The sequence below is a fragment of the Pongo pygmaeus genome, chromosome 5, assembly GCF_028885625.2.
Source record: "Pongo pygmaeus isolate AG05252 chromosome 5, NHGRI_mPonPyg2-v2.0_pri, whole genome shotgun sequence".
In the NCBI taxonomy this organism is placed as follows: Eukaryota; Metazoa; Chordata; class Mammalia; order Primates; family Hominidae; genus Pongo; species Pongo pygmaeus.
Genome location: NC_072378.2, coordinates 88,468,352 through 88,493,546, shown reverse-complemented (window position 1 = coordinate 88,493,546; position 25,195 = coordinate 88,468,352). Strand labels below are relative to the sequence as shown.

At 39.7% G+C, this 25,195-nt stretch overlaps 1 protein-coding gene across 3 annotated transcripts in view; it reads left to right on the top strand.

The window, feature by feature from the left end:
- RNGTT (RNA guanylyltransferase and 5'-phosphatase) overlaps window positions 1-25,195 on the top strand; it is a 358,579-nt gene that overhangs the window by 3,494 nt on the left and 329,890 nt on the right. For all 3 annotated transcript variants that reach the window (XM_054491099.2, XM_063666408.1, XM_063666409.1), the window contains exon 2: window positions 19,487-19,596. In XM_054491099.2, the coding sequence (XP_054347074.1) occupies window positions 19,487-19,596 (110 nt within the window). The remainder of the gene's footprint in view (window positions 1-19,486; window positions 19,597-25,195) is intronic.

The following is a 25,195-nucleotide window of genomic DNA, read 5'->3' as shown; positions in this document are numbered from 1 at the left end:
TAACTGTGCAAATGTGAAGGTAGACAGGAGGTTGGTGGCAGGAGGTGAGGATCCAGGAATACAATGGGCGTACTTTGACTCTTAGTAGTTTGCGAACCTATTAGGGTTCAACCTTTCCCTCGAAAGAAGGGATGAATGTCAGTCTTGAGATGGAGGAGGGTTAAGGAGGGAAGGGGCGGTTCCCAGCGGTGAAATGGGGGCACATTGAGACTGGGAATCTGGAGGGTGTTTTTGTTAGTTTTTTATTTTTATTTTCTTGTGAGACAGGGTCTCTTGCTCAGGCTGGCGATCCTCCCACCTCAGCCTCCCAAGTAGCTGGGACTACATGCTCCTGCCACCGCACCCGGCTAATTTTTTTATTAAAATATATATATATTTATAATATATATATTTGAGATATAGTCTCTCTCTGTCCCCCAGGCTGGAGTACAGTGGCGTGATCTCGGCTCACTGCCTCATCCTCCCAAGTAGCTGGGATTACAGGCGCGTGCCACCACATCCGGCTAATTTTTGTGTTTTTAGTAGAGACAGGGTTTCACCATGTTGACCAGGCCGGTCTCCAACTCCTGGCCTCAAGTGATCCGCCCGCCTCGGCCTCCCAAAGTGCTGAGATTACAGCCGTGAGCCACTGTGCCCGGCCATAATTTTTTTGTTAATTTTTTGTGGAGACAGGGTTTCACTATGTTGCCCAGGCTGGTCTTGAACTCGTGGACTCAAGCGATGCTCCCACTTCGGCCTCCCAAAGTGTTGGGATTATAGGCGAGAGCCACCCCGCTTGGCCGGGTTTTTGTTTTTTTTAATTATTTTTCTTGTAGATTTTTTTCATCTTTGTTGAGCTTGAATACAATAAGCTTTAAAGCGTACAGTTTGATAAATTTTGACTGTATATACACAAATACATCTCTTTCCTAGGAAACAACCATGAAACCACTCAGAGTTTCTTCCTGCTCCTTTTTAAATCCCTCCTTCGCCTGGCAGCCGCTGATCTGCTTTCTGTTATTATAGATTAGTTTGCATTTTCTAGAAATTTTTAAATAAATGGAAACTTATAGTAAGTACTCTTCTTGGGGTGGAAGGAAGTGTGTGTGGCTTTTTTCACTCAGCATAATTATTTTGATACTCATCCAGATTATGTGTGTATCAATAGTTTATTCCTTTTTATTGCAGAGTAGTAGTTCATTGTTCTGGGTATACCACAATTTGTTTACCTGTTCGTCTATTGATGGTCATTTGAGTTATTTCCAGTTTTTAGCTATTACAAATAAACCTGCTGTGAACATTCATGTACAATTCTTTGTGTGGACATATACTTTCATTTCTCTTGTGTAAGTCTCTAGGAGAGGAATGGCTGCATCATATGGTAGGTGTATGTTTTAAGAATTTTAAGAAACTGCCAACCTCTTTTCCAAAGTGGTAACACTTGATAGTCCCACCATCAATGTATTATACAGAAGAAATTCAAAGGACTTAAAAACTAGCAAAAAATTTGGACACTTCACAAAATAAGTTATATGAATAGCCAAAAAGCTATGATGGCGTGGTGGTATGTGCCTGTAATCCCAGCTACTCGGGAGGCTGAGGCAGGGGAATCACTTGAACCCAGGAGACGGAGGTTGCAGTGAGCTGAGATTGCACCACTGCACTCCAGCATGGGGGACAGAATGAGACTTCATCTCAAAAAAAAAAAGAAGTGATTTGTACTTACCGTGTAATTTATTAGTAAGGGTTCTCTAGAGGGACAGAACTAATAGGAAATATATGTACATATATATATACACACACACACACACACACACATATACACACACACACACACACACATACACACGTAAAGGGGAGTTTATTAACTGTTGACTCACACGATCACAAGGTCCCACAATAGGTTGTCAGCAAACTGAGGAGCAAGGAGAGCCAGTCTGAGTCCCAAAACGGAAGAACTTGGAATCCAGTGTTTGAGGGCAGGAAGCATCCAGCACAGGACAAAGATGTAGGCTGGGAGGCTAGGCCAGTAAAGTCTTTTCACATTTTTCTGCCTGCTTTATATTCTAGCCATGCTGGCAGCTGATGAGATGGTGCCCACCCAGATTAAGGGTGGGTTTGCTTTTCCCAGCCCACTGATTCAAATGTTAATCTCCTTTGCAACACCCTCTACACCCAGGATCAATACTTTGCATCCTTCAATCCAATCGAGTTGACCCTCAGTATTAACCATCACAGTAATTTCTTTGATATTTTGCATATTGAGGAGAATGTTATGGCTGCTCAAACTTATATGTTGTAAATGTTAGGATTCACTTTACTAGTACTAGAAGTTCATAATTTTCCTGAATCAGAAAGAAAATGGTACTAACTACATATAATCTGTTTCCCTGTGAAGTCACCTTCTCTGATGAAACCAGACTTGCAATGAGAGAGAGCTCTTGGAGACAGGGCCAAGCTTTATTTTCTGAAGAACTGTTTTTTCCTCCTTCTGAGTTAATAGATTTCAGGTAAATACTTGGAAGAAAACAAACTTATAGTTTCTTTTCCTTTTTCCTTTTTTTCTTTTCTTTTCTTTTCTTTTTTTCTTTTTTTTTTTTTTTTTGTATTTTTAGTAGAGATGGGGTTTCACCATGTTGGCCAGGCTGGTCTCCAACTGCTGACCTCAGGTGATCCGCCTGCCTTGGCCTCCCAAAGTGTTGGCATTACAGGTGTGAGCTACCGCACCCAGCCCTCCCTAGTTTCTTAAAGGTATATCATTCAACATAAAATTATTTCATATCTGCTATGTAAAGAACTTACTAGGAACTGTGGGAATGTAAATATGAGACACAGCCAGGTGCATTGGCACATACTTGTGGTCCTAGGTACTCAGGATAGTGTGATGGTGATAGTGATGGTGATTTTGGAGTCATTTTATTTAGCAAATATTTAAATGTCTACTTTGTGCTAGTCCTGGGTGCTAGGGAGATGGCTAAGATATATTACCCTTAAAAAGCAGAGTCTCATGGGAGTAGCAAACCATCCATTTTAAGCACAGTTCTGTGGTAAAAAATGTAGCAATGACTCTATTGTGGTATGTGATGGGAATCAGAGGTAATAAACCTAATTCTTTGAGGTTGAGGAAGAAGAGATGGGAAGGAAGAAGGAGATCAGATGAGACTTCCCAGAGGAGGTCATACATGAATTATCTTCAGTAAATAGAAGTTTTCTAGATAAATAGTTGGCAGGGGGTGTTATTGGAAAGTTTCTGTTAGGATAGGATGATGATGGGAGAGATAATAGACTGAAAAAGTGTCTTTGTTCTGAAAGATGTAAGTGAGGTTAAGAGGTTGGAGAATAGCCTGATCATACAGGCAAGTAGGATGTGATAAGGTATCTTAATATTTATATGCTTTAAATTTTCAGTGGCATACAATGGCAGTTTTTTTTTTCGGCATCGAGATGAGATTATTTGAATCCAGGTTAAAAGCTTACTTTGACTTTTCTGTGTTTAGTGAATTGATGGAGAAAAGAGTGGAAACGGAGAGACTAATTAGGAACTTCTTGTAGTCCAGGTGAAAGACAATAGTGTTGGTTTAAAAGTGAGAGATGAAGAGTAGAAGGCTAATTTGAGAGATATTAAGAAGGGAAAATGGACAGAACTTGATGTCATATTTAGAATGAGGGAAAGAGGGTCAAAATTTAGTCTGAAATGTCTGGCTTATGCACATGAGATACTTGATATTATTAGGGCTTACTGAGAGAGAAGCAGGTTGGAGGAGATATTAAGATCCTGATTGCTCAAATAGAGATCTTTAGTAAAGATCTTTTTTAAAAACATTTTTATTTTATTTCAGTAGTTTTTGGGGAACAGGTAGTTTTTGGTTACATGGATAAATACTTTAGTGGTGATTTCTGAGATTTTGGTGCACCTGTCACTCAAGGAGTGTACACTGTAGTAGTCGTTTATCCCTCCCCCCTGCCCCACACTTCCCCCTGAGTACCCAAAGTCCATTATATCATTGTTATGTCTTTGCATCCTCATAGCTTAGCTCCCACTTACAAGTGGGAACACAGGATATTTGGGTTTCCATTCCTGAGTTACTTCACTTAGAATGATGGGGTCCAGCTCCATCTAGGTTGCCGTGAATGCCATTATTTCATTCCTTTTTATGGCTGAGTAGTATTCCATGGTATATATACGCATCACGTTTTCTTTATCCACTCATTGGTTGTTGGGCATTTAGGCTGGTTCCACATTTTTGCAGTTGCAAATTGTGCTGCTGTAAACATGCCTGTGCAAGTGGCTTTTTCAGATAATGACTTATTTTCCTCTGGGTAGATACCCAGTAGTGGGGATTGCTGGATCAAATGGTAGTTCTAGTTCTTCAAGGAATCACCATACTGTTTTCCATAGTGGTTGTACTAATTTACATTCCTACCAGCAGTGTAAAAGTGTTACCTTTTCCCCACATTCATGCCAACATCTATTATTTTTTGATATTTTAATTATGGCCATTCTCGCAGGAGTAAGGTGGTATCTCATTATAGTTTTAATTTGCATTTCCTTGATAGTGATGTTGAACATTTTTCATATGCTTTTTGGCCAGCTGTATATCTTCTTTTGTCTGTTCCTGTCCTTTGTCCACTTTTTGATGGGATTATTTGTTTTTTTCTTGCTCATTTGTTTCAGTTCCTTGTAGATTCTGGATATTAGTTCTTTGTCAGATGCATAGTTTGCGAAGATTTTCTCCCACTCTGTGGGTTGTCTGTTTACTCTGCTGATTATTTCTTTTGCTGTGCAGAAGCTTTTTAGTTTAATTAGATCCCATCTATTTATTTTTGTTTTTGTTGCATTTGCTTTTGGGTTCTTGGTCACAAACTCTGCCTAAGTCAATGTCTAGAAGTGTTTTTTCTGATGTTATCTTCTAGAATTTTTATGGTTTCAGATCTTACTGAGGTTTGAGTTGATCCATCTCCAGTTGACTTTGTATAAGGTGAGAGATGAGGATCCAGTTTCATTCTTCTACGTGTAGCTTGTTAGTTATCCCAGGACTATTTGTTGAATAGGCTGTCCTTTCCTCACTTTATGTTTTTGTTTGCTTTGTCGAAGATCAGTTAGCTGTAAGTGTTTGGCTTTCTTTCTGGGTTCTCTATTCTGTTCCATGGGTCTGTGTGCCTATTTTTATACCAGTACTATGCTGTTTTGGTTACTATAGTCTTGTAGTATAATTTGAAGTTGGGTAATGTGATGCCTCTACATTTGTTCTTTTTTGTTTGCTTACTTTGGCTAGTTGGGCTCTTTTTTGGTTCAGTGTGAATTTAAGGATTGCTTTTTCTGGTTCTGTGAAGAATGATGATGGTACTTTGATGGGAATTGCACTGAATCTGTAGATTGCTTTTGGCAGTATGATCATTTTCATGGTATTGATTATACCCATCCATGAGCATGGGATGTGTTTCCATTTGTTTGTGTCATCTGTGATTTCTTTCAGTAGTGTTTTGTAGTTTTCCTTGTAGAGATCTTTCACCTCCTTGGTTAGGTATATTCCTGAGTATTCTATTATTATTATTTTTTTTATGCAGCTGTTGTAAAAGGGATTGAGTTCTTGATTTGATTCTCAGCTTGACCATTGTTGGTGCATAGCAGTGCTACTGATTTGTGTAGGTTGATTTTGTATCCTGAAACTTTAAAGAATTCATTTGTCAGATTTGGGAGCTTTTTGGATGAGTCTTTAGGGTTTCCTATGTATACAATCATATCATCAGTGAACAGTGACAGTGTGACTTCCTCTTTACCAATTTGGATGCCCTTTATTTCTTTCTCTTGCCTGATTGCTCTGGTGAGGACTTCCAGTACTATGTTAAATAGAAGTGGTGAAAGTAGCATCCTTGTCTTGTTCCAGTTCCCAGGGGGAAAGCTTTCAACTTTTCCCCATTCAATATAGTGTTGGTCATGTGTTTGTCATAGATGCCTTTTATTATGTTGAGGTATGGCTGTATTACCTTGAGGTACGTCCCTTCTGTGCCAGTTTTGCTGAAGGTTTTAATCATGAAGGGATACTGGATTTTGTCAAATACTTTTTCTGTATCTATTGAGATGATCATGTGATTTTTGTTTTTAATTCTGTTTATGTGACGTATCACATTTATTTTTATTTTATTTAGTTATTTTTGAAACAGAGTCTTGCTCTGTCACCCAGTCTGGAGTGCGGTGGCACCATCTCAGCTCATTGCAACCTCCGCCTCCCGGGTTCAAGCGATTCTCCTGCCTCAGCCTCCTGAGTAGCTGGGACTACCTGCCACCACGTCTGGCTAATTTTTATATTTTTAATAGAAGCGGGATTTCACCATGTTGGCCAGGCTGGTCTTGAACTCCTGACCTCAAATGATTCACCCACCTCGGCCTCCCAAAGTGCTGGGATTACAGGCAAGAGCCACCACGCCCGGCCAACATTTATTGACTTGTGTATGGTAAACCATCTCTGCATCTCTGGTATGAAACTCACTTGATCATGGTGTATTACCTTTTTGATATGCTTTTGGATTCGGTTAGCTGGCATTTTGTTGAGGATTTTTGCATCTATGTTCATCAGGGATATTGGTTTCTAGTTTTCTTTACTGTCATATCCTTTCCTGGTTTTGGTATTAGGGTGATACTGGCTTCATAGAATGATTTAGGGAGGATTCCCTTTCTCTGTCTTTTGGAATAGTTTCAGTAAGATTGGTAGCAATTCTTCTTTGACTGTCTGGTAGAATTCAGCTGTGAATCTATCAGGTCCTGGACTTAAAATTTTTAAATTTTAATTTAATTAATTTATTTTTGTTTTCTTGGACTTTTTTCTTGGCAATTTTTTTTTATTACAGTTTCAGTCTCGCTACTTGTTATTAGTCTGTTCAGAGTTTCTATTTCTTCCTGATTTAATCTAGGAGGGTTGTATATTTCCAGGAATTTATCCATCTCCTCTAGATTTTCTAGTTTGCGCATATAAAGTATTCATAGTACTATTGAATGATCTTTTATATTTTTGTTATATCGGTTGTAATATCTCCTGTTTTGTTTCTAATTGAACTTACTTGAATCTTCTTCTTTTCTTGGTTAATCTTTCTAATGGTCTATCAATTGTGTTTATATTTTCAAAGAACCAGATTTTTTTTTTTTTGAGACAGAGTCTTGCTCTGTCACCCAGGCTGGAGTGCAGTGAGCCATCTTGGCTCACTGCAACGTCTGCCTCCCGGGTTCAAGTGATTCTCCTGCCTCAGCCTCCCAGGTAGCTGGGACTACAGGTGGCCCGCCACCACACCCAGCTAATTTTTTTGTATTTTTAGTAGAGATGGGATTTCACTATATTGATCAGGCTCAAACTCCTGACCTCAAATGATCTGCCTGCCTTGGCCTTCCAAAGTGCTGGGATTACAGACGTGAGCCACTGCACCACACCCAGAACCAGTGTTCTGTTTCATTAATCTTTTGTGTATGTTTGGTATTTTTTGTTTGTTTGTTACAGTTTAGTTCTGCTCTGATGTTTGTTACTTCTTTTCTTCTGCTGGGTTTGGGTTCAGTTTATTCTTGTTTCTCTAGTTCCTTGAAGTGTGACCTTAGATTTTCTGTTTGTGCTCCTTCAGATGTTTTGGTGTAGGTTTTTTTTTTTTTTTGGGATGAGTCTCTCTCTGTCGCCCGGGATGGAGTGCAGTGGTATGATCTTGGCTCACTGCAACCTCCGCCTCTTCGGTTCAAGCAATTCTGCTGCCTCAGCCTCCTGAGCATCTGGGATTACAGGTGCCCACCACCACGCCTGGCTAATTTTTTGTATTTTTAGTAGAGGCAGGATTTCACCATGTTGGCCAGGCTGGTCTCGAACTCCTGACCTTGTGATTTGCCCGCCTTGGCCTCCCAAAGTGCTAGGATTACAGACATGAGCCACTGCGCCTGGTGATGTAGGTATTTAATGCTGTGAACTTTCCTCTTAGCATTGCTTTTGCTGTGTCTCAGAGGTTTTAATAGGTTGTGTCACTGTTATCATTCAGTTCAAAAAATTTTTAAATTTCCGTCTTTATTTCATTGTTGACCCAAAGATTATTCAAGAGCAGAAATTTTAATTTCCATGTATTTGTTTTGTTTTAATTTTTATGTATTTTATTTATTTTTATTTATTTATTTTTTCTGAGATGGAGTCTTGCTCTGTCGCCCAGGCTGGAATGCAATGGTACGATCTCAGCTCATTGCAACCTCTGCCTCCCAGGTTCAGACAATTCTCCTGCCTCAGCCTCCCTAGTAGCTGGGATTACAGGCACGTGCCACCATGCCTGGCTAATTTTTGTATTTTTAGTAGAGGCATGGTTTTATCATGTTGGCCAGGCTGGTCTCGAACTCCTGACCTCAGGTGATCCACGTGCCTCAGCTTCCTAAAGTGTTGGGATTACAGGCATGAGCCACCACGCCTGGTCCTGTATTTGTATAGTTTTGAGGGTTCCTTTTGGAGTTAATTTTCAGTTTTATTCCACTGTGGTATGAGAGGATATTAGATAGAATTTCAATTATCTTAAATTTATTGAGACTAAATATCTGTTAAGTCCATTTGTTCTAGGGTATATTTAAGTCTATTTTTTTTTTTGTTGACTTTCTGTCTTGATGACCTGTCTACTGCTGTCAGTGGAGTACTGAAGTCCCCCACTATTGTTGTGTTGCTGTGTATTTCATTTCTTAGGTCTGTAGTAGTAATTGTTTTACAAATTTTGGAGCTCCAGGGTTAGGCACATATATAGGATTGTGATATTTTCCTGTTGGACGAATCCTTTTTTTCATTATATAATGTCCTTCTCTGTCTTTTTGAACTGTTATTCCTTTAAAGTTTGTTTTGTCTGACATAAGAATAGTTATTCCTGCCCACTTTTGATTTCCATTTGTGTAGAATATCTTTTTCTACCCCTTTACCTTAAGTTTATGTGAGTTCTTATGCATTAGGTGAGTCTCTTGAAGGCAGCAGATACTTGGTTTGTGGGTTGTTATCCATTCTGCCATTCTGTGTCTTTTAAAAGGAGCATTTGGGCCATTTATATTCAATGTTAATACAGTATTGAGATGTAAGGTACTGTTCTATTCATAATGCTAGTTGTTGCCTAAATACCTTTTTTAAAAAAATATTCTGTTATTGTTTTATAGGTCCTGTGAAATTTATGCTTTAAGGAGGTTCTATTTTGGTGTATTTTGAGGTTTTGTTTCAAGGTTTAGAACTCCTTTTAGCATTTCTTGTAGTGTGTCTTTCATTTCTTGTAGTGGCCACTTCTCTCAGCATTTGTTTATCTGAAAAAGACTATCTCTCCTTCATTTATGAAGCCTAGTTTTGCTGAATACAAAATTCTTGCCTGACAGTTATTTTGTTTCAGGAAACTAAAGATAGGACCCCAATCCCTTCTGGCTTGTAAGGTTTCTGCTGAGAAATCAGCTGTTAATCTGTTAGGTTTTCCCTTATAGGTTATCTGAGGCTGTTGTCTCACAGCTCTTAAGTTTCTGTCCTTCATCTTGACTTTAGATAACCTGATAACTATGTACCTAGATAATGATCGTTTTGTGATGAATTTCCTAGGTGTTCTTTGAACTTCTTGTATTTGGGTGTCTAGATCTCTAGCAAGGCCAGGGAACTTTTCCTCAATTATTTCCTCAAATAAGTTTTTCAAACTTTTATGTTTCTCTTCTTCCTCAGGAACACCAATTATTCTTAGTGTTGGCTGTTTAACATAATCCCACATTTCTTGGAGGCTTTGTTCATTTTTAAAAATTTTTTTCTTTGTTTTTGTCTGATTGGGTTAATTTGAAAGCTTTGTCTTCGAGCTCTGAAGTACTTTCTTCTACTTGTTCTAGTCTATTATTAAAATTTTCCAGTGCATTTTGTATTTCTCTAAGTGTGTCTTTCATTTCCAGAATTTGTGATTGCTTTTTCTTTATGATATCTGTTTCTCTCTGGAGAATTTTTCATCCATATCTTGTATTTTTTTAAATTTCTTTAAGTTGATTTTCACCTTGTTCTGGTATCTCCTTGAATAGCTGAATAATCAACCTTCTGAATTCTTTATCTGGCAATTCAGAAATTTCTTCCTGGTTTGGATCCATTGCTGGGGAGCTAGTATGATTTTTGGGGGGTTTTATAGAACCCTGTTTTGTCATATTACCAGAATCACTTTTCTGGTTCCTTCTCATTTGAGTAGGCTGTTTCAGTGGAAAGGTCTGAAACTCAAGGCCTCTGTTCAGATTCTTTTGTCCCACAGGCTGATCCCTTGATGTTGTGCTCTCTCCCTTCCTCTAGGGATGGGGCTTGGGGCTTCCTAAGAGCTGGATTGGTGTGATTGTTATTGCTCTTCTGGTTCTAGTCACACTGTGGAGCTACCAGGCCCTAGGGCTGGTGCTGAAGAATGTCTGCAGAGTCCTGTGATGTAATCCATCTTAAGGTGTCCCAGCCATTGATACGAGCACCTGCTCTGGTAGGGGTGGCAGGGCAGTAAGTAGACTCTGTGAGAGTCCTTGGTTGTAGATATATTTAATGTGTCAGCTTTCTTGAATGCTGGTTATGCTAGTAGTGAAGTTGTCATGTGGACAGACTCAGGACCTCTGGTTAGCCAGGATGCTGCAGGCAGTGGTATATTAGCTGTTATTTTATCTTTCCTGGGAGCAGGATTATTTTGTCATGAGTTGCTGTAATGGCCTGAGTTAGTTGGCTTTCAGCCAGGAGGTGGTACTTTCAAGAGAGCACTAGCTGTGGTGCTAGTTGGGGGATCTAAGTTTGTCTTAAGTTGGCCAGGGTAAGTATTCTGGTTTCTCAGGCAATGGGTGGGGCATAAAGCTCCCAAGAATTTCTGTCTTTTGTGTTCAGCAACCAGGGCAGGTAGATAAATACCATCAGGTAGGGGAAGGGTTAGGTGGATATGGGCTCAGACTCTCCTTGGGTGGGGCTTGCTGTAGCCACTGTAGGGGATGGGGGGTGGTTCTTGGGCCAATAGGGTTATGTTCTGGAGAGGATTATGGCTGCCTCTGCTGTGTCATATAGTTCGCCAGGGAAGTGGGGGATAGCTGGTAATGAAAGGCTTCACCCAGCTCCCATGCAGTTGGTGAGGCTGATGTTACTTCTGTGGTGCACCCCCTCACTCCTCAGACCTTGCCCCTGAATGTAAGTTTCCCCGGTGAGAAAGCGAGCATGGCTTTCAGGCCCTGCCCCTCCCTGTCTGTGCACTGGGCAGCTTTTGTGCTCGTATCTGCAGCAGTTCCCATTCGTTTCCTGGATTCTGCTTAAGAAAATTCATGCCCGGTCAAAATTATTATGAGTTTCATTTGGAAGCTTTTTTCCCCCATGACCCTCCCTAATTCTGCTGTCTGCTTTCTCTGAGGGCCCCTGTGAGATGTAGTCAGGAATGGCTTCCCTGGGCTTGAGCTGGAGACTGGGAGTGCCTGCAAGGCTCTTTCTGCTGCTGCTTCTACTTTTATATTTCGCTCGGCTCTCTAAATCCATTTCAGCTGTAGGTAAGGTTAAATCCTTCTCCTGTGATCTGGATTTTCAGATTCCCCAATGGGGAATGTGTGTTCAGAGGCAGGTTTTGCCCGCCTCTCACACTTTGGGAGCTCATGGTTTTTTGCCTGTCTCATGGAATTTGCAGAGCTGTGTGGCTTCTTTCAATGGATCTGTTTGGCTGTGGCAAATTCTTGAAATCAGAGAGCAATGAAGTTTGCTGCATAGATTGACTCTTCATGAAAGATTTCTCTGTAGCATTTTAGCCATGGTAGAACTTTCTTTAGCCATGGTAGAACTTTCTTCAGGGTTGGAGTCAATTCTCTCCAACCCTGCTGCTGCTTTATCAATTAAGTTTATGTAATATTCTAAATCCTTTGTTGTCACTTCAGCAATATTCACATCTTCATGGGGGCCAGATTCCATATCAGGAAACCACTTTGCTCATTTGTAAGAAGCAACTCCTCATCTGTTAAAGTTAATCATGAGATTGCAGCAATTTGGTCACATCTTCAGGCTCCACTTTAAAAAATGTTTGTATTGGCCAGGTGCGGTGGCTCACACCTGTAATCCTAGCACTTTGGGAGGCCGAGGCGGGCGGATCACCTGAGGTCAGGAGTTCAAAACCAGCCTGGCCAACATGGTGAAACTGCGTCTCTACTAAAAGTATAAAAATTAGCTGGGCATGGTGGCAGGCACCTGTAAACCCAGCTACTCATGAGGCTGAGGGAGGAGAATCACTTGAACCCGGGAGATGGAAATTGCAGTGAGCCAAGGTCGTGCCACAGTATTTCAGCCTGTGTTACAGAGTAAGACTCCGTCTCAAAAAAAAACCAAAAACAGTTATTTATTTATATTTTTTTGAGACAGCATCTCACTGTGTCCTCCAGGTTGGAATGCAATAGCATGATCATGGCTCACTGCAGCCTCGAACTCCTGGGTTCAAGCGATTCTCCCATCCCCGCCTCCTGAGTAGCTGGGACTACAGGTGTGTGCTATTATGCCTGGCTAACTTTCAGGCTCCACTTCTAATTCTAGTTCTTTTGCTATTTCCACTACATCTGCAGTTACTTATTCCATTGAAGTCTTGAACTCCTCAAAGTCATCCATGAGGGTTATAATAAACATTTCAAATTCTCTTGTTGATACTTTGACTTTCTCCTATGAATCATGAATATTCTTAATGGCATCTAGAATGGTGAATCCTTTCCAGAAAGTTTTTGATTTATTTTGCCCAGATTCATCAGAGGAATTACTATATATGGCAGTTATAACCTTATGAAATGTATCTCTTAAATAATAAGACCTTTTTTAGGGAACCCACTCTGTAAAGACAAACAAAAATAATATAGGACTTGGAAATTGAAACTATCCCTTGATCCATGGGCTGCTATGTTAGTAGGCATGGAACCAACATTAATCTCCCTGTACATTTCCATCAGAGTTCTTAGGTGCCTAGGTGCATAGTCAGTGAGCAGTAATATTTTGGAAGGAATCTTTTTTTCTGAGTAGTAAGTCTCAACAGTGGGGTTCAAAAAATTCAGTAAAACATTCTGTAGACAGATGGGATGTCATCCAGGCTTTTGTTGTTCATTGATAGAGCACAGACAGAGTAAATTTAGCATAATTCTTAAGGGCCCTAGTATTTTCAGAATGGTAAACGAGCACTGGCTTCAACTTAAAGTTACCAGCTCCTAACAAGTCAGCCTGTCCTTTGAAGCTTTGAATCTAGGCATTGACTTCTCTCTAGCTATGAAAGTCCTAGATAGCATTTTCTTCTAATAGAAGGCTGTTTTGTCTACACTGAAATCCTGTTGTTTAGTGGAGCCATGTTCATCAATTATCTTAGCTATATCTTCTGGATAATTTGCTGCAGCTTCCATAACAGCACTTTACCTTGTACCTTTATGTTAGAGAGATGGCTTCTTTCCTTAAACCTTGTGAATCAACCTCTGCTAGCTTCAGATGTTTCTTCTGCAGCTTCCTTACCTCTCTCAGCCTTCATAGAATTGAAGGGAGTTGCTGCCTTGGTCAAGATTAGGCTTTGGCTTAAATGGAAATGTTGTGGCTGGTGTGATCTATTCAGACTACTGAAATTTTCTCCATATCAACAATAAGACTGTTTCGCTTTTGGCCGGGCATGGTGGCTCACGTCTGTAATCCCAGCACTTTGGGAGTCCGAGGTGGGCGGATCACGAGGTCAGGAGTTCGAGACCGGCCTGGCCAATATGGTGAAACCTCGTCTCTACTAAAAATACAAAAAAATTAGCCGGGCGTGGTGGCGCTCACCTGTAGTCCCAGCTACTCGAGGGGCTGAGGCAGGAGAATCATTTGAACCTGGGAGGTGGACAGAGGTTGTAGTGAGCCGAGGTTGTGCTACTGACTCCAGCCTGGGCGACAGAGCAAGACTCCGTCTCAAAAAAAAAAAAAAAAAGACTGATTATTTCACTTTCTTATCATTTGTGTGATTTGTGTGTTCACTGGAGTAGCACTTGTAACAGCCTCCAAGAGCTTTTCATTTTCATTCACAGCTTGGCTAACTGGTGCAAGAGGCCTAGCTTTTGGCATATCTGGGCTTTCAATGTACCTTCTTCACTGAACTTTATCATTTCTAGTTTTTGATTTAAATGAGAGACATACGATACTTCATTTCACTTGAACACTTAGAGGCCATTGTAGGGTTATTAATTGGCCTAATTTCAATATTATTGTGTCTTAGGAAATAGGGAGGCTCCAGGAGAGGGAGGGAGATGGAGGAATGGCCGCTCAGTGGAGCAGTGAGAACACATACAGCATTTATTTTTTAAGTTTGCCATCTTATGGGTGTTGTTCATGGCACTCCAAAATAATTACAGTTGTAACATCAAAGATCACTGATCATAGATCACTGTAACAAATATAGTAATAATAAAAAAGCTTGAACTATTGTGGAAATTACCAAAATGTGGCACAGACACAAAATAAGCACATACTGTTGGATAAATTACGCTGATAGACTTGATAGACAAAAGGTTGCCACAGACCTTCAATTTATTTAAAAATGCAGTATCTGTGAAGTGCAGTAAAGCAAAGTATGCCTGTAATACTAGTTTCCCTCATATACAACTGCCCAAAACTCAGGCGTTCCAATCAAACTATATTTCTTGCTCATATCGGAATGTGTTGTATCAGGCAACTTTCCCAGGCTACTCTTCTCTGATTAGCAACTTGCTAGACTCTTTCCATCTTTGATGCTGTCATCTTAAACATGTGACTTCTAAAGTTGCTATGAAAGGGGAGGAGCAGGCATGGGTGATCTCTCAGGGGGTTTTATGGCCAGGCTTGGTAGTCGTATAGCTAACTTTGGCTCGTATCCCATTGGCCAGAATCCAGATACGTGGCCCTCACTCAACTACAAGAGAAGCTGAGAAAGCTAGTCTTTCATTGTGTCCTGGAAGAAGAAAGTAAATTGAATGTGATGAACAGATAGTATCATTTCTACCATGGCAATAGATAAAACTTCTCCCAGGCAGAGACCATAGAGAGAGTAGAGAAGGTCCACAGTGGAACCCATAGAAACCTGACATTTAGAAGTTGGTTAAAGAAAAAAGAGGGAACAAAGGAGTTGAGGACGAATAGCTAGAAATTGATGGAGGTGTTAGGTGGGTGATTGAAACTAACAGGAGTTTGGGTGTCATGGAAGGCAGGACAGTTTTTCAAGAAGGAAGAAGTTGTCAGATATGTGAAATGCTGCTGAAATGTTAAGATACCAGAAAAGTTGGTAAAATCTGTTGGTGACTGTGACAAATATTTTCAGTGGGAATGTGGGATCAGAAGCCAGATTGGAGTGGATTAATGAGCTACTTGGTTGCAAGTCTCTTAGAGAGTTGTAGTGGATTGCTGAGGAATATGTGTAGATGGCTCTGAGACCTGTCTAAGAGGCTAATTGCTACCTTTCCTACCTTTCAGATAGAGTGGCCAAAAGAGTGGGGATAGAGTGGCCAAAAGGAATGATCAGAAGTGACTTGAGAATGGCCAGCTGACCTGAGGAGGAGGCAGGGGTTGGAACATTGAAGATGTAGGACTATCTTCATCAACTACCAAGGCCGTGGATGGGCTTTAGTCATATCAGCAGATGCTGCTGGGATGGAAACTAACAATGCCCAAAGACCAGATGCAATACAGTTCAGTTTACTGGAGCAAGAGAGGAAAAAGATGGTGTACAAAATAGCATTTGCCCCCCTTTCCCCCAATGCCAGGTTCTCTACCTTTGAGGAATGTAGTCACATTCAGGAGAATCCTGATTTGACTGTGGGCTATCTTGAATGGGAGCTCAAAAGCTAAATTATGCACAGTTATAGAGAAGTAAAGTCTACACTCTTGCTCACACATGTATACATAAATGAATTGGAGGTAATGAAGTAAAGATAGGAGTATGTGTATTAAACTTTTAAAAAAGTTTGGTTATGAAGAGGAGTAAAAATGAAGCATAAGTTGGAGGATAAGGGAGAGTTTAGGGCTTGTTTAAATGCTGATGGGAATGAGCCAGCAGATGTGTGAGATGCTGAAGATGTTGGGGGTGGAGGTTGGGAGAGGAAGAAAGGATTGATTGGTGGCCCTTGAAAGGCAAGATGGTAAGGAAATCCCAAGCAGAAGGGAGGATTTTTAATGGGAGGAGGAGTATGGGCTCAGATACAGAAAGGTTTATAGATTAACTGCAAAGGCAAGGCAAGTTTCTGCCTAACGGTGGAGAGGCATTGTTGAAGAGCAGTTTAATTCATGGACTCTACATCTGTAGTCTTCATTTGAATCACTGTTTTTACCATTTATTAGTGGTGTGACATGCAGCAAGTTACTTAATCACTCTTGCTTTGTTCTCCTCATCTGTAAAATGAGGAATAATAACAATACTTATTGTTAGGAGTAAATGAGTGAATTATGTACAATATTTTAAACAGTGTCTGGCATGTGGTAAACATACACAATTAGCTTTAATTATTATGGTTTCTTTTTTTTTTTCTTTTCAGTGAAGTCTAACTTAAAGTTGTCAGTTGAAAAGGGGATGTTTTAGGAATGAGGAAAAGATGTAAAATATTTATCATAAAGGAGAGCTAGTGATGTGTGGTAGGATTGCCTTTGATATTGGTGATTATGAAGTATAGTGTCACCCATCTTTTGTGCTGTGAGATTTGCTCTAGGAGGCCTCAGCTACATATGTGTAGGCACAAAGAAGTCAGGTGGTTAAGTTCATTGAGGTCTGGATTTTTCTCAGGTGAGTGTGACTGGGTAATGGGGGCAGAGCAAGGAGGTTAAGGGTATTTACAGGGGACTAATTATGTTGATCCACTGTGGGCTCTGATGTTGGATAAGAAGGAAAGGGAACCCTGAAAGAGCTGATGGAAATAGGATTGGACTTCTGAGACAGTAGTAAGAGGGAGAGAAAGTCTGATGGGATGAATCTTCTTATTTATTTATTTTTTTAATTTATTATGTTTATTGCTTATGGTGTATATTTTCCTAATAGAATATAAACACTATGAGGGCAGGGCTTTTCTGTTTTTTGTTTGTGTGTTTTTTTTTTTTTTCCTTTTCGCTAATGTAATCCATGCGCCTAGAACAATGCTTGGTACATAGTAGATACCCACTATGTATCTGTTAAACTAAATGAAGTGAAAGAAACCTAAATCAGATGATGGTGGAGGTGGTGAGAAGTGGTCAGATTCTGGATGTATTTTGAACGTGGAGCTACAGGATTTGCTGATGGATTGGATGTTGGGTGTGAGAAAAGGAGAATAGTCAAGGATAACCTAAAAGGTTTTGGTCTTGAGCTGCTAAAAGAATGATGTTACTATTTGCTGAGATAGGGAAGACCATGAAGGGAGCAGGTTTTAGAGTTTGAATATTAAGAGACGAGATTTGGATATCAAATCTGAGACATCTGTTAGACATAAAGTAGAGGCTCAGTAGGCAGTTGATATCCATCTAGAGTTAAGGGAGTGATTTGAACTGGAAATATAAATTGTAAGTCATTAGCACATTGATGGCTTTTAAAGCCATGAGACTAGATGAGACACCAAGGGAGTGAATGAAAATATAAAAGAGGTCCAAGATTGAGTCCTGAGACAAAACATAGAGGAGTCAGGGTGAGAGGGGGAGCCACTAAAGTAGACTGAGAAGGAGAGGCCAGAGAGCTAGAAGGAAAACCAGGAGGATATAATAGTATTCTGGAAGTCATGTGAAAAAAGTGGTTCAGGAATTCCCTCTTTTGTCAAAAAGTGACCAGTTGTTTCTTATGTTGCTGAGAGCTTAAGGTGAGAACTGAGAGTTGACCATTTGATTTAGCAATGTGGAGGTTATGGGTGACTTTGATTTTGTAGAAAACAAAATCTTAAAAAATTATTTTTTCATGAAATTTAGCTTAAAGCCTTTGGACAGATGTTAAGACTTCACTTAGGCAGATAATATTGTTTTTATTGTGTTTGAAAATGTAAGGCCAGGCTCAATGGCTCATGCCTATAATCCCAGCATTTTGGGAGGCCGAGGTAGGCAGATTGCTTGAGCTTAGGAGTTCGAGACCAGCCTGGGCAACATGGTGAAACCTCATCTCTACAAAAAATACAAAAAATTAGCTGAGTGTGATGGTGTGCGTCTGTAGTCCCAGCTACTGGGGGGCTGAGGTGGAAGGATTGCTTGAGCCCAGGAGGTTGAGGCTGCAGGGGCTGACATCACGCCACTGCACTCCAGCCTGGGCAACAGAGTGACACCCTGTCTCAAAAATAATATGCATACATGTATCACTTAAAATAGGTTTTAAAAAAATTGGTTAGAGGTGACTTCCTCTTTGCTATACTGTCATTCAGAAAAAAAGGTCAAAAAAAGTCAGTTTTTCTAGCTGAAATAACCACTGATAGTTGTTTGAAGGATGATTTTGGTTAGCATCCTCTCAGAATGATGTCATATTCTAGCATGGTCTTTATCCTGAGATATAGAATAAAGTCTACAACTTTTTAGTATCAGGTTGGTGAAAGTTCCAACCTGATAATAAAAAGCGTATAGGGCATATAATCCCAGCACTTTGGGAGGCTGAGGTGGGTGGATCGCTTGAGCCCAGGAGTTTGAGACTAGCCTGGACAACATAGTGAGACCCTGACAACGTGCTCCCCCCAGCAAAAAAATTAGCTGGGTATGGTGGTGTGCACCTGCAGTCCCAGCTACTTGGGAGGCTTAGGCAGGAAGATTGCTTATGTTTTTAAGAGTTTTAAATTAATAAATTTTTTAATGTAATGGTGTAGAACTTAGATAATGGAAGTTCTACACCACTACATTAAAAAAGTTATTAATTTAGATAATGGAAGTTCTATTCACTGGTAATTTTTCTTTTGCTGTTATATTTGATTGTCAATTTTTATAATTTTTTTGTCCTTGGCTGAGGCAGGAGAATGGCCTGAACCTGGGAAGTGGAGCTTGCAGTGAGCCGAGATTGCGCCACTGCACTTCAGCCTGGGCTACAGCGAAACTCCGTCTCAAAAAAAAAAAAAAAAAAAAAAAGATGTAGGGTAGTATCTTTTAAAAGTATAGTTTAAATTGAGAGTACTTTATGAACACTTGCATTTTTAGATTGCTTTTCAATTTAAAATGTTTTAAGAGGCCGGGTGCAGTGGCTCATGCCTGTAATTCCAGCACTTTGGGAGGCCGAGGTGGGTTGATTGCTTGAGCCCAGGAGTTTGAGACCAGCCTGGGCAACGTGGTGAAACCCTGTCTCTACTAAAAACACAAAAATTAGCTGGGCTTGGTGGTACACACCTGTAATCCTAGCTACTTGGGAGACTGAGGCAAGATAATTGCTTGAACTTGGGAGGCAGAGGTTTCAGTGAGCCGAGATTGCACCACTGCACTCTATCCTGGGGGACAGAGCGACACTTGGTCTCAAAAAAAAAAAAAAAAAAAAAAAAGGTTTTAAGAAGGCGATATTTGAGAATTGTTAATTATAGAATTTTAATCTGAAACATTTCCTTTTATGGAAATTATTACCTATCTTTGTTGTTTAGGAAGATTTTTACCTCTGAAGACAATGTTAGGACCAAGATATGATAGTCAAGTTGCTGAAGAAAATCGGTTCCATCCCAGCATGCTCTCAAATTACCTAAAGAGCCTAAAGGTAAGAAACAAAACTTATTTTTGTCACTGATTTAATATACTTTGTTCGCTCTTGTTCTTCAGGTGGCTTTTAAAAAAATCTTATTATTTTAAAATAATTAATAGACTCAAGGGAAGTTGCAGTAATTGTACATAGAATTCTGTGAACCCTTCTCCCAGCTTCTCACAATGGTGTCATTTTTTATATAATTGTAGTACAATATCACAAGCAGGAAGTTGACATTGATACAGTATTGTTAACTGATTGCAGATCTTATTTACTTTTTATATGCATTTGTGTGTGTGTGTAGTTCAGTACAGTTTGATCTCATGTGTAAATTCATGGTAGTGATTATAGAACTGCTGCATCTCCACAGAGGAATTCCCTCATGCTACCTCTTTATAGTCAGACTCTCTCCTCACCCTGTCCCTCTACTCTGGCAGCTGCTAATTTGTTCTCCATGTGTAGTTTTTCCATTTAAGAGAATGCCCACCTGACATCCCAGCCTCCAGCAAAACTTACTATAGCCTCCACTAACAACCACACCCTGAGCTACCAAGGAAACGGACTCTGTTTACAGTTGAAGAAACCATACAGAGACTACACTACTGCATGCATCCAGAATCATAACCAAAGTGCTTTACCTGACCAACACCACAGATACAGCTTCAGGAAAAAGTCCTTCCCTCCAAAAGCTAATTCCAAAAATTGGGACTGGGGCTGGGCGCCGTGGCTCATGCCTGTAATCCCAACATTTTGGGATGCTGAGGCAGGTGGATCACTTGAGGATAAGTGTTTGAGACCAGCCTGGCCAACATGGCAAAAACCTGTCTCTACTAAAAATACAAAAATTAGCCAGGCATTGTGGTGTGTGCTTGTAATTCCAGCATACTCAGGAGGCTGAGGCACAAGAATTGCTTGAACCTGGGAAGCGGAGGTTGCAGTGAGCCAAGATCACATACCAGTGCACTCCAACCCGGGCAACAGAGTGAGACTCTGTCTCAAAAAAAAAGAAAAGAAAAAAAAAAAAAGAAAAACTGGGGCTGGGATGGTGGCTCATGCCTGTAATCCCAGCACTTTGGGAGACTGAGGCAGGAGGATCGCTTGAGGCCAGGAGTTTGAGACCAGTGTGGGCAGCATAGGGAGACCCTGTCTCTACAAAAAATAAAAAAAAAAAAATTAGCTGGGCATGGTGGTGTGTGCCTGTAGTCCCAGCTACTTGGGAGGCCGAGGTGGGAGGATCACTTGAACCCAGGAGGTTGAGGCTGTAGTGAGCCATGATTACCCACTGCAGCCTGGGCGATAGTGCAGCCGTGTCTCAAAAAAAAGGAGAAGTGAGTGTTACACCAGATGTGCAGATATCAAGGTAAGGACATGGCAAACATGAAAGAGCAAGAAATATGCCACCTCCAAAGGAACACAATAATCCTTCAGCAGCAGATAAAAAATTCATAATCCTTCAGCAGCATAATAAAAAAAATTCATGAAATGGTGGACAGATAATTCAAAATTTTGATACTAAGGAAGCTCTGTGTAAGAAAGAAGAGAATACTGAAAAGCAATACAGAATACTGAAAAGCAATACAAATCAGAAAAACAATTCAGGGTATGAATAAGAAGTTTACCAGAGATAGATATCAGAAATTCAAACAAATTCAGGAAATGAAGAATTCATTGAATGAAATAGAAAATAGATCAAAAGCTTCAATAATAGACTAGATCAGGCAGAAGAAAGAATCTCAGAACTTGAAGACAGGTCTTTGGAAGTAACCCAGCAAGACAAAAATAAAGATAAAAGGCTAAAAAAGAATGAGCAAAGCCTTCTTGAGATATAGGACACCAGAAAGTGACCAAATATTCAAACTTTTGGTGTTCCAGAAGATGAAGAGAAAACAAAAGGGTTAGAAAACCTATTTAATGAAATAATAGATGAAAACTTTCTAAGTTTCACAAGAGGTTTAGACATCCAAGAGGATCAAAGATCCCCCAAAAGATAATGTCTAAAGAGGTCTCCACAACACATTATAGTCAAACTGTTAAAAGTCAGAGAGAAAATTCAAAAAACATGAAGAGTGTCTAGTCATTTATAAGAGAGCTCCCATTAGACTAATAGTGGACTTCACAGGAAAAACCTTATAGGACAAGCGAGAGTAGAGGATATATTCAAAGTTCTGAAAGAAAACGCCTACCACCCAAGGATACCATACCCAGCAAAGTTATTCTTTCTTCATAAATGAAGGAGAAATAAAGTCTTTCCCAGACAAGCAAAAGCTGAGGGAATTCACCACCACTAGACTGGTCCTGTAAGAAATGCCTTAGAGAGTCCTGTACCTGAAATTGAAAGACTAGTAACTGTCATCATGAAAACACAAAAATATAAATAAAAACCACTGACAGAGCAAACACATCAACAATGAAGGGGAAAAACTCAAATGTTACCACTACACAATACCACCAAACCACAAAGATGAAGCAATAAGAGAGAAAGAAAGGACAAAGAATATACAAAACAACCAGAAATAAATAAAATGACAGGAATAAGCCTTCACATATTAATAATAACCTTGAATGTAAGTGGATTACACTTTCCATTTAAAAGATGTAAACTGGCCGAAGGGATATAGAAACACGACCTATCCATACACTGCCTACAAGAAACTCATCTCAACTGTAAAGACACACGTAAACTGAAAGTAAAGGGATGGAAAAAGTGTTCCATGCAAATGGAAACCAAAGGTGAGCAGGAGTAGCTAAACTTATATCAGATAAAACAGACTTTAAGTCAAAAACAGTAAAAGGAGATAAAGAAGGTCATTATATAATGATAAAAGGATCAGTTTGGCAAGAGGATATAACAATTCTAAACATATATGCACTCAACATCAGAGTACCCAGATATATAAAGCAAATATTATTAGATCTAAATGGAGATATAGTCTCCCGTACAATAGTAGTTGGAGACTTCAACACCCCACTGTCATCATTAGACAGATCGTCAAGACAGAAAATTAACAAACATTGGATTTAAAGTGCACATTAGACTAAATGGACCTAACAGACATTTACAGAACATTTCATCCAGTAGCTATAGAATACACATTTTTCTCATGAGGAAATGGAACAATCTCTAGGATAGACCATATGTTAGGACACAAAACAAGCCTTAACAAATAAAAAAGTCAAAATCATATTGCATACCTTCTTAGACCACAATGGTAGAAAAGCTAGAAGTCAATAATAAGGGACTTTGGAAATTGTACAAATACATGGAAATTAAACATGCTCCTGAATGACCATTTGGTCAAGGAAGAAATTAAGGTGGAAATAAACCTCTTGAAACACATGAAAATTGAAACACAACATACCAAAACCTAAGAAGTACAGCAAAAGCAGTGCTAAGAAGGAAGTTTATAGCAATAAGTGCCTACATCAAAAATGTAGAAGGATTCAAATAAATAATGATGCACCACAAGGAACTAGAAAAGCAAGAACAAACCAAAAATTTGTAGAAGGAAAGAAATAATAAAGATCAGAGCAGAATTAAACAAAATAGACACACACAAAAAATACAAAGAATCAACAAAATGAAAAGTTGGTTTTTTTGAAAGGATAAACCAAATCAATAAATCCATTGCTAGACCAACCAAGAAAAACGAGAGAAGACCCAAGTAAACTAAATCAGAAATGAGAAAGAGAATATTACACTTGATACCACAGAAATACAAAAGATCATCAGAGACTATTTTTTTTTTTGAGATGGAGTTTTGCTCTTGTTGCCTAGGCTGGAGTGCAATGGTGGGATCTCGGTTCACCGTAACCTCCGCTCCCAGGTTCAAGTGATTCTCCTACCTCAGCCTTCTGAGTAGCTGGGATTACAGGCATGTGCCACTGCGCCTGGCTAATTTTTTGTATTTTTTAGTTGAGATGGGGTTTCTTCATGATGGTCAGACTGGTCTTGAACTCCCGACCTCACGTGATCTGCCTGCCTCGGCCTCCTAAAGTGTTGGGATTACAGGCGTGAGCCACCGCGCCCGGCCCATCAAAGACTATTATGAACAAGTATACACTAACTGGAAAACCTGGCAGAGGTGGATAAGTTCCTAGATATATACAGCCTACCAAGATTGAATCAGGAAGAAATAGAAAAGCTGAGCAGACCAATAACAGGTAAGGAGATTTAATCAGTAATAAAACGTTTCCCAACAAAAAGTCTAGGACTGGATGCCTTCACCACCAAATTCTACCAAACTTTTAAGGTAGAACTTTTAAGGTAGAACTTTTAAGGTAGAACTAATACCAATCCTCATAATAATCCTCAAAAGATTGAAGAGGAGGGAATTCTAACTCATTCTGTAAAGCTAGCATTATGTTTACCAAAACCACAACAAAAAGAGAAAACAGGCCAGTATCTCTGATGCAATGATGGTTCAGCATATGCAAATCAATAAATATGATACATTACATCAATAAAATGAAGGACAAGCACCATGTGATCATCTCAATAGAGTCAGACAAAGCATTTGATAAGAATCAACATCCCTTCATGATAAAAACTCTCCACAAACTAGGCATAGAGGGAACATACCTCAACATAATAAAGACCATATATGACAAGCCCACAGCTAACGTCATACTAATTGGGGAAAAGCTTTCAGCTTTTGCCCTGAGAATTAGAACAAGACAAGGATGTCCACTCATTCATCATGGGATTGGAAGTACTATCTAGAGCAGCCAGGCAAGAGAAAGAAATAAAAGGCATCCAAATTGGAAAAAAAGTCAAACTGTCCCTCATTGCTGATGATATAATCTTAATCTCGAAAAACTTAATGACTCCACCAGAAAACTCCGAGATCTGATGAGAAATTCAGTAAAGTTGCAGGATACAGAATCAACATACAGGCTGGACAGTGGGTCACACCTTTGACCCCAAAGTGCTTTGGGAGGCTAATGTGGGAGGATTGCTTTAGGCTAAGAGTTCAAGAACAGACTGGACCCCAAAGTGAGACCCCCATCTCTACGAAATATTTTTTAAAAATGTAAAAGTTATCCAGGCACAATGGTGTGTTCTTCTAGTTCCAGCTACACAGGAGGCTGAAGTGGGAGGATCACTTGAGCCCAGGTGTTCCAGGCAATGGTGAGCCATGATTGAGCCACTGCACTTCAACTTGGGCAAAAGAATGAGACCCTGTCTTTGAAAGAAATACACAAAAAAAGAAATCAACATAGAAAAATCAGTAGTGTTTCTGTATGCTGATACTGAACTAGCTGAGAAAGAAATCAAGAAGGCAATCCCATTTATAAGAGCTATAAAAAGAGTAAAATACTCAGAAATAAATTTAACCAAGGAAGTGAAAGATCTGTACAAGGAAAACTAGAACAGTGATGAAAGAAATTGAATGGAACACAAACAAATAGAAAGACCTCCATGCCCATGGATTGGAATAGTTAATATCGTTAAAATGACCATACTTTCCAAAGCAATCTGCATATTCAGTGCAATCCCTATAAAAATACCAATGACATTTTTTATAGAAATAGAAAAAACTCCTAACTTTTTAATTTTATTAAAAAAACCTTTTTTTAAAGATGGGGTTTCACTGTGTTGCCTAGGCTGGTCTTG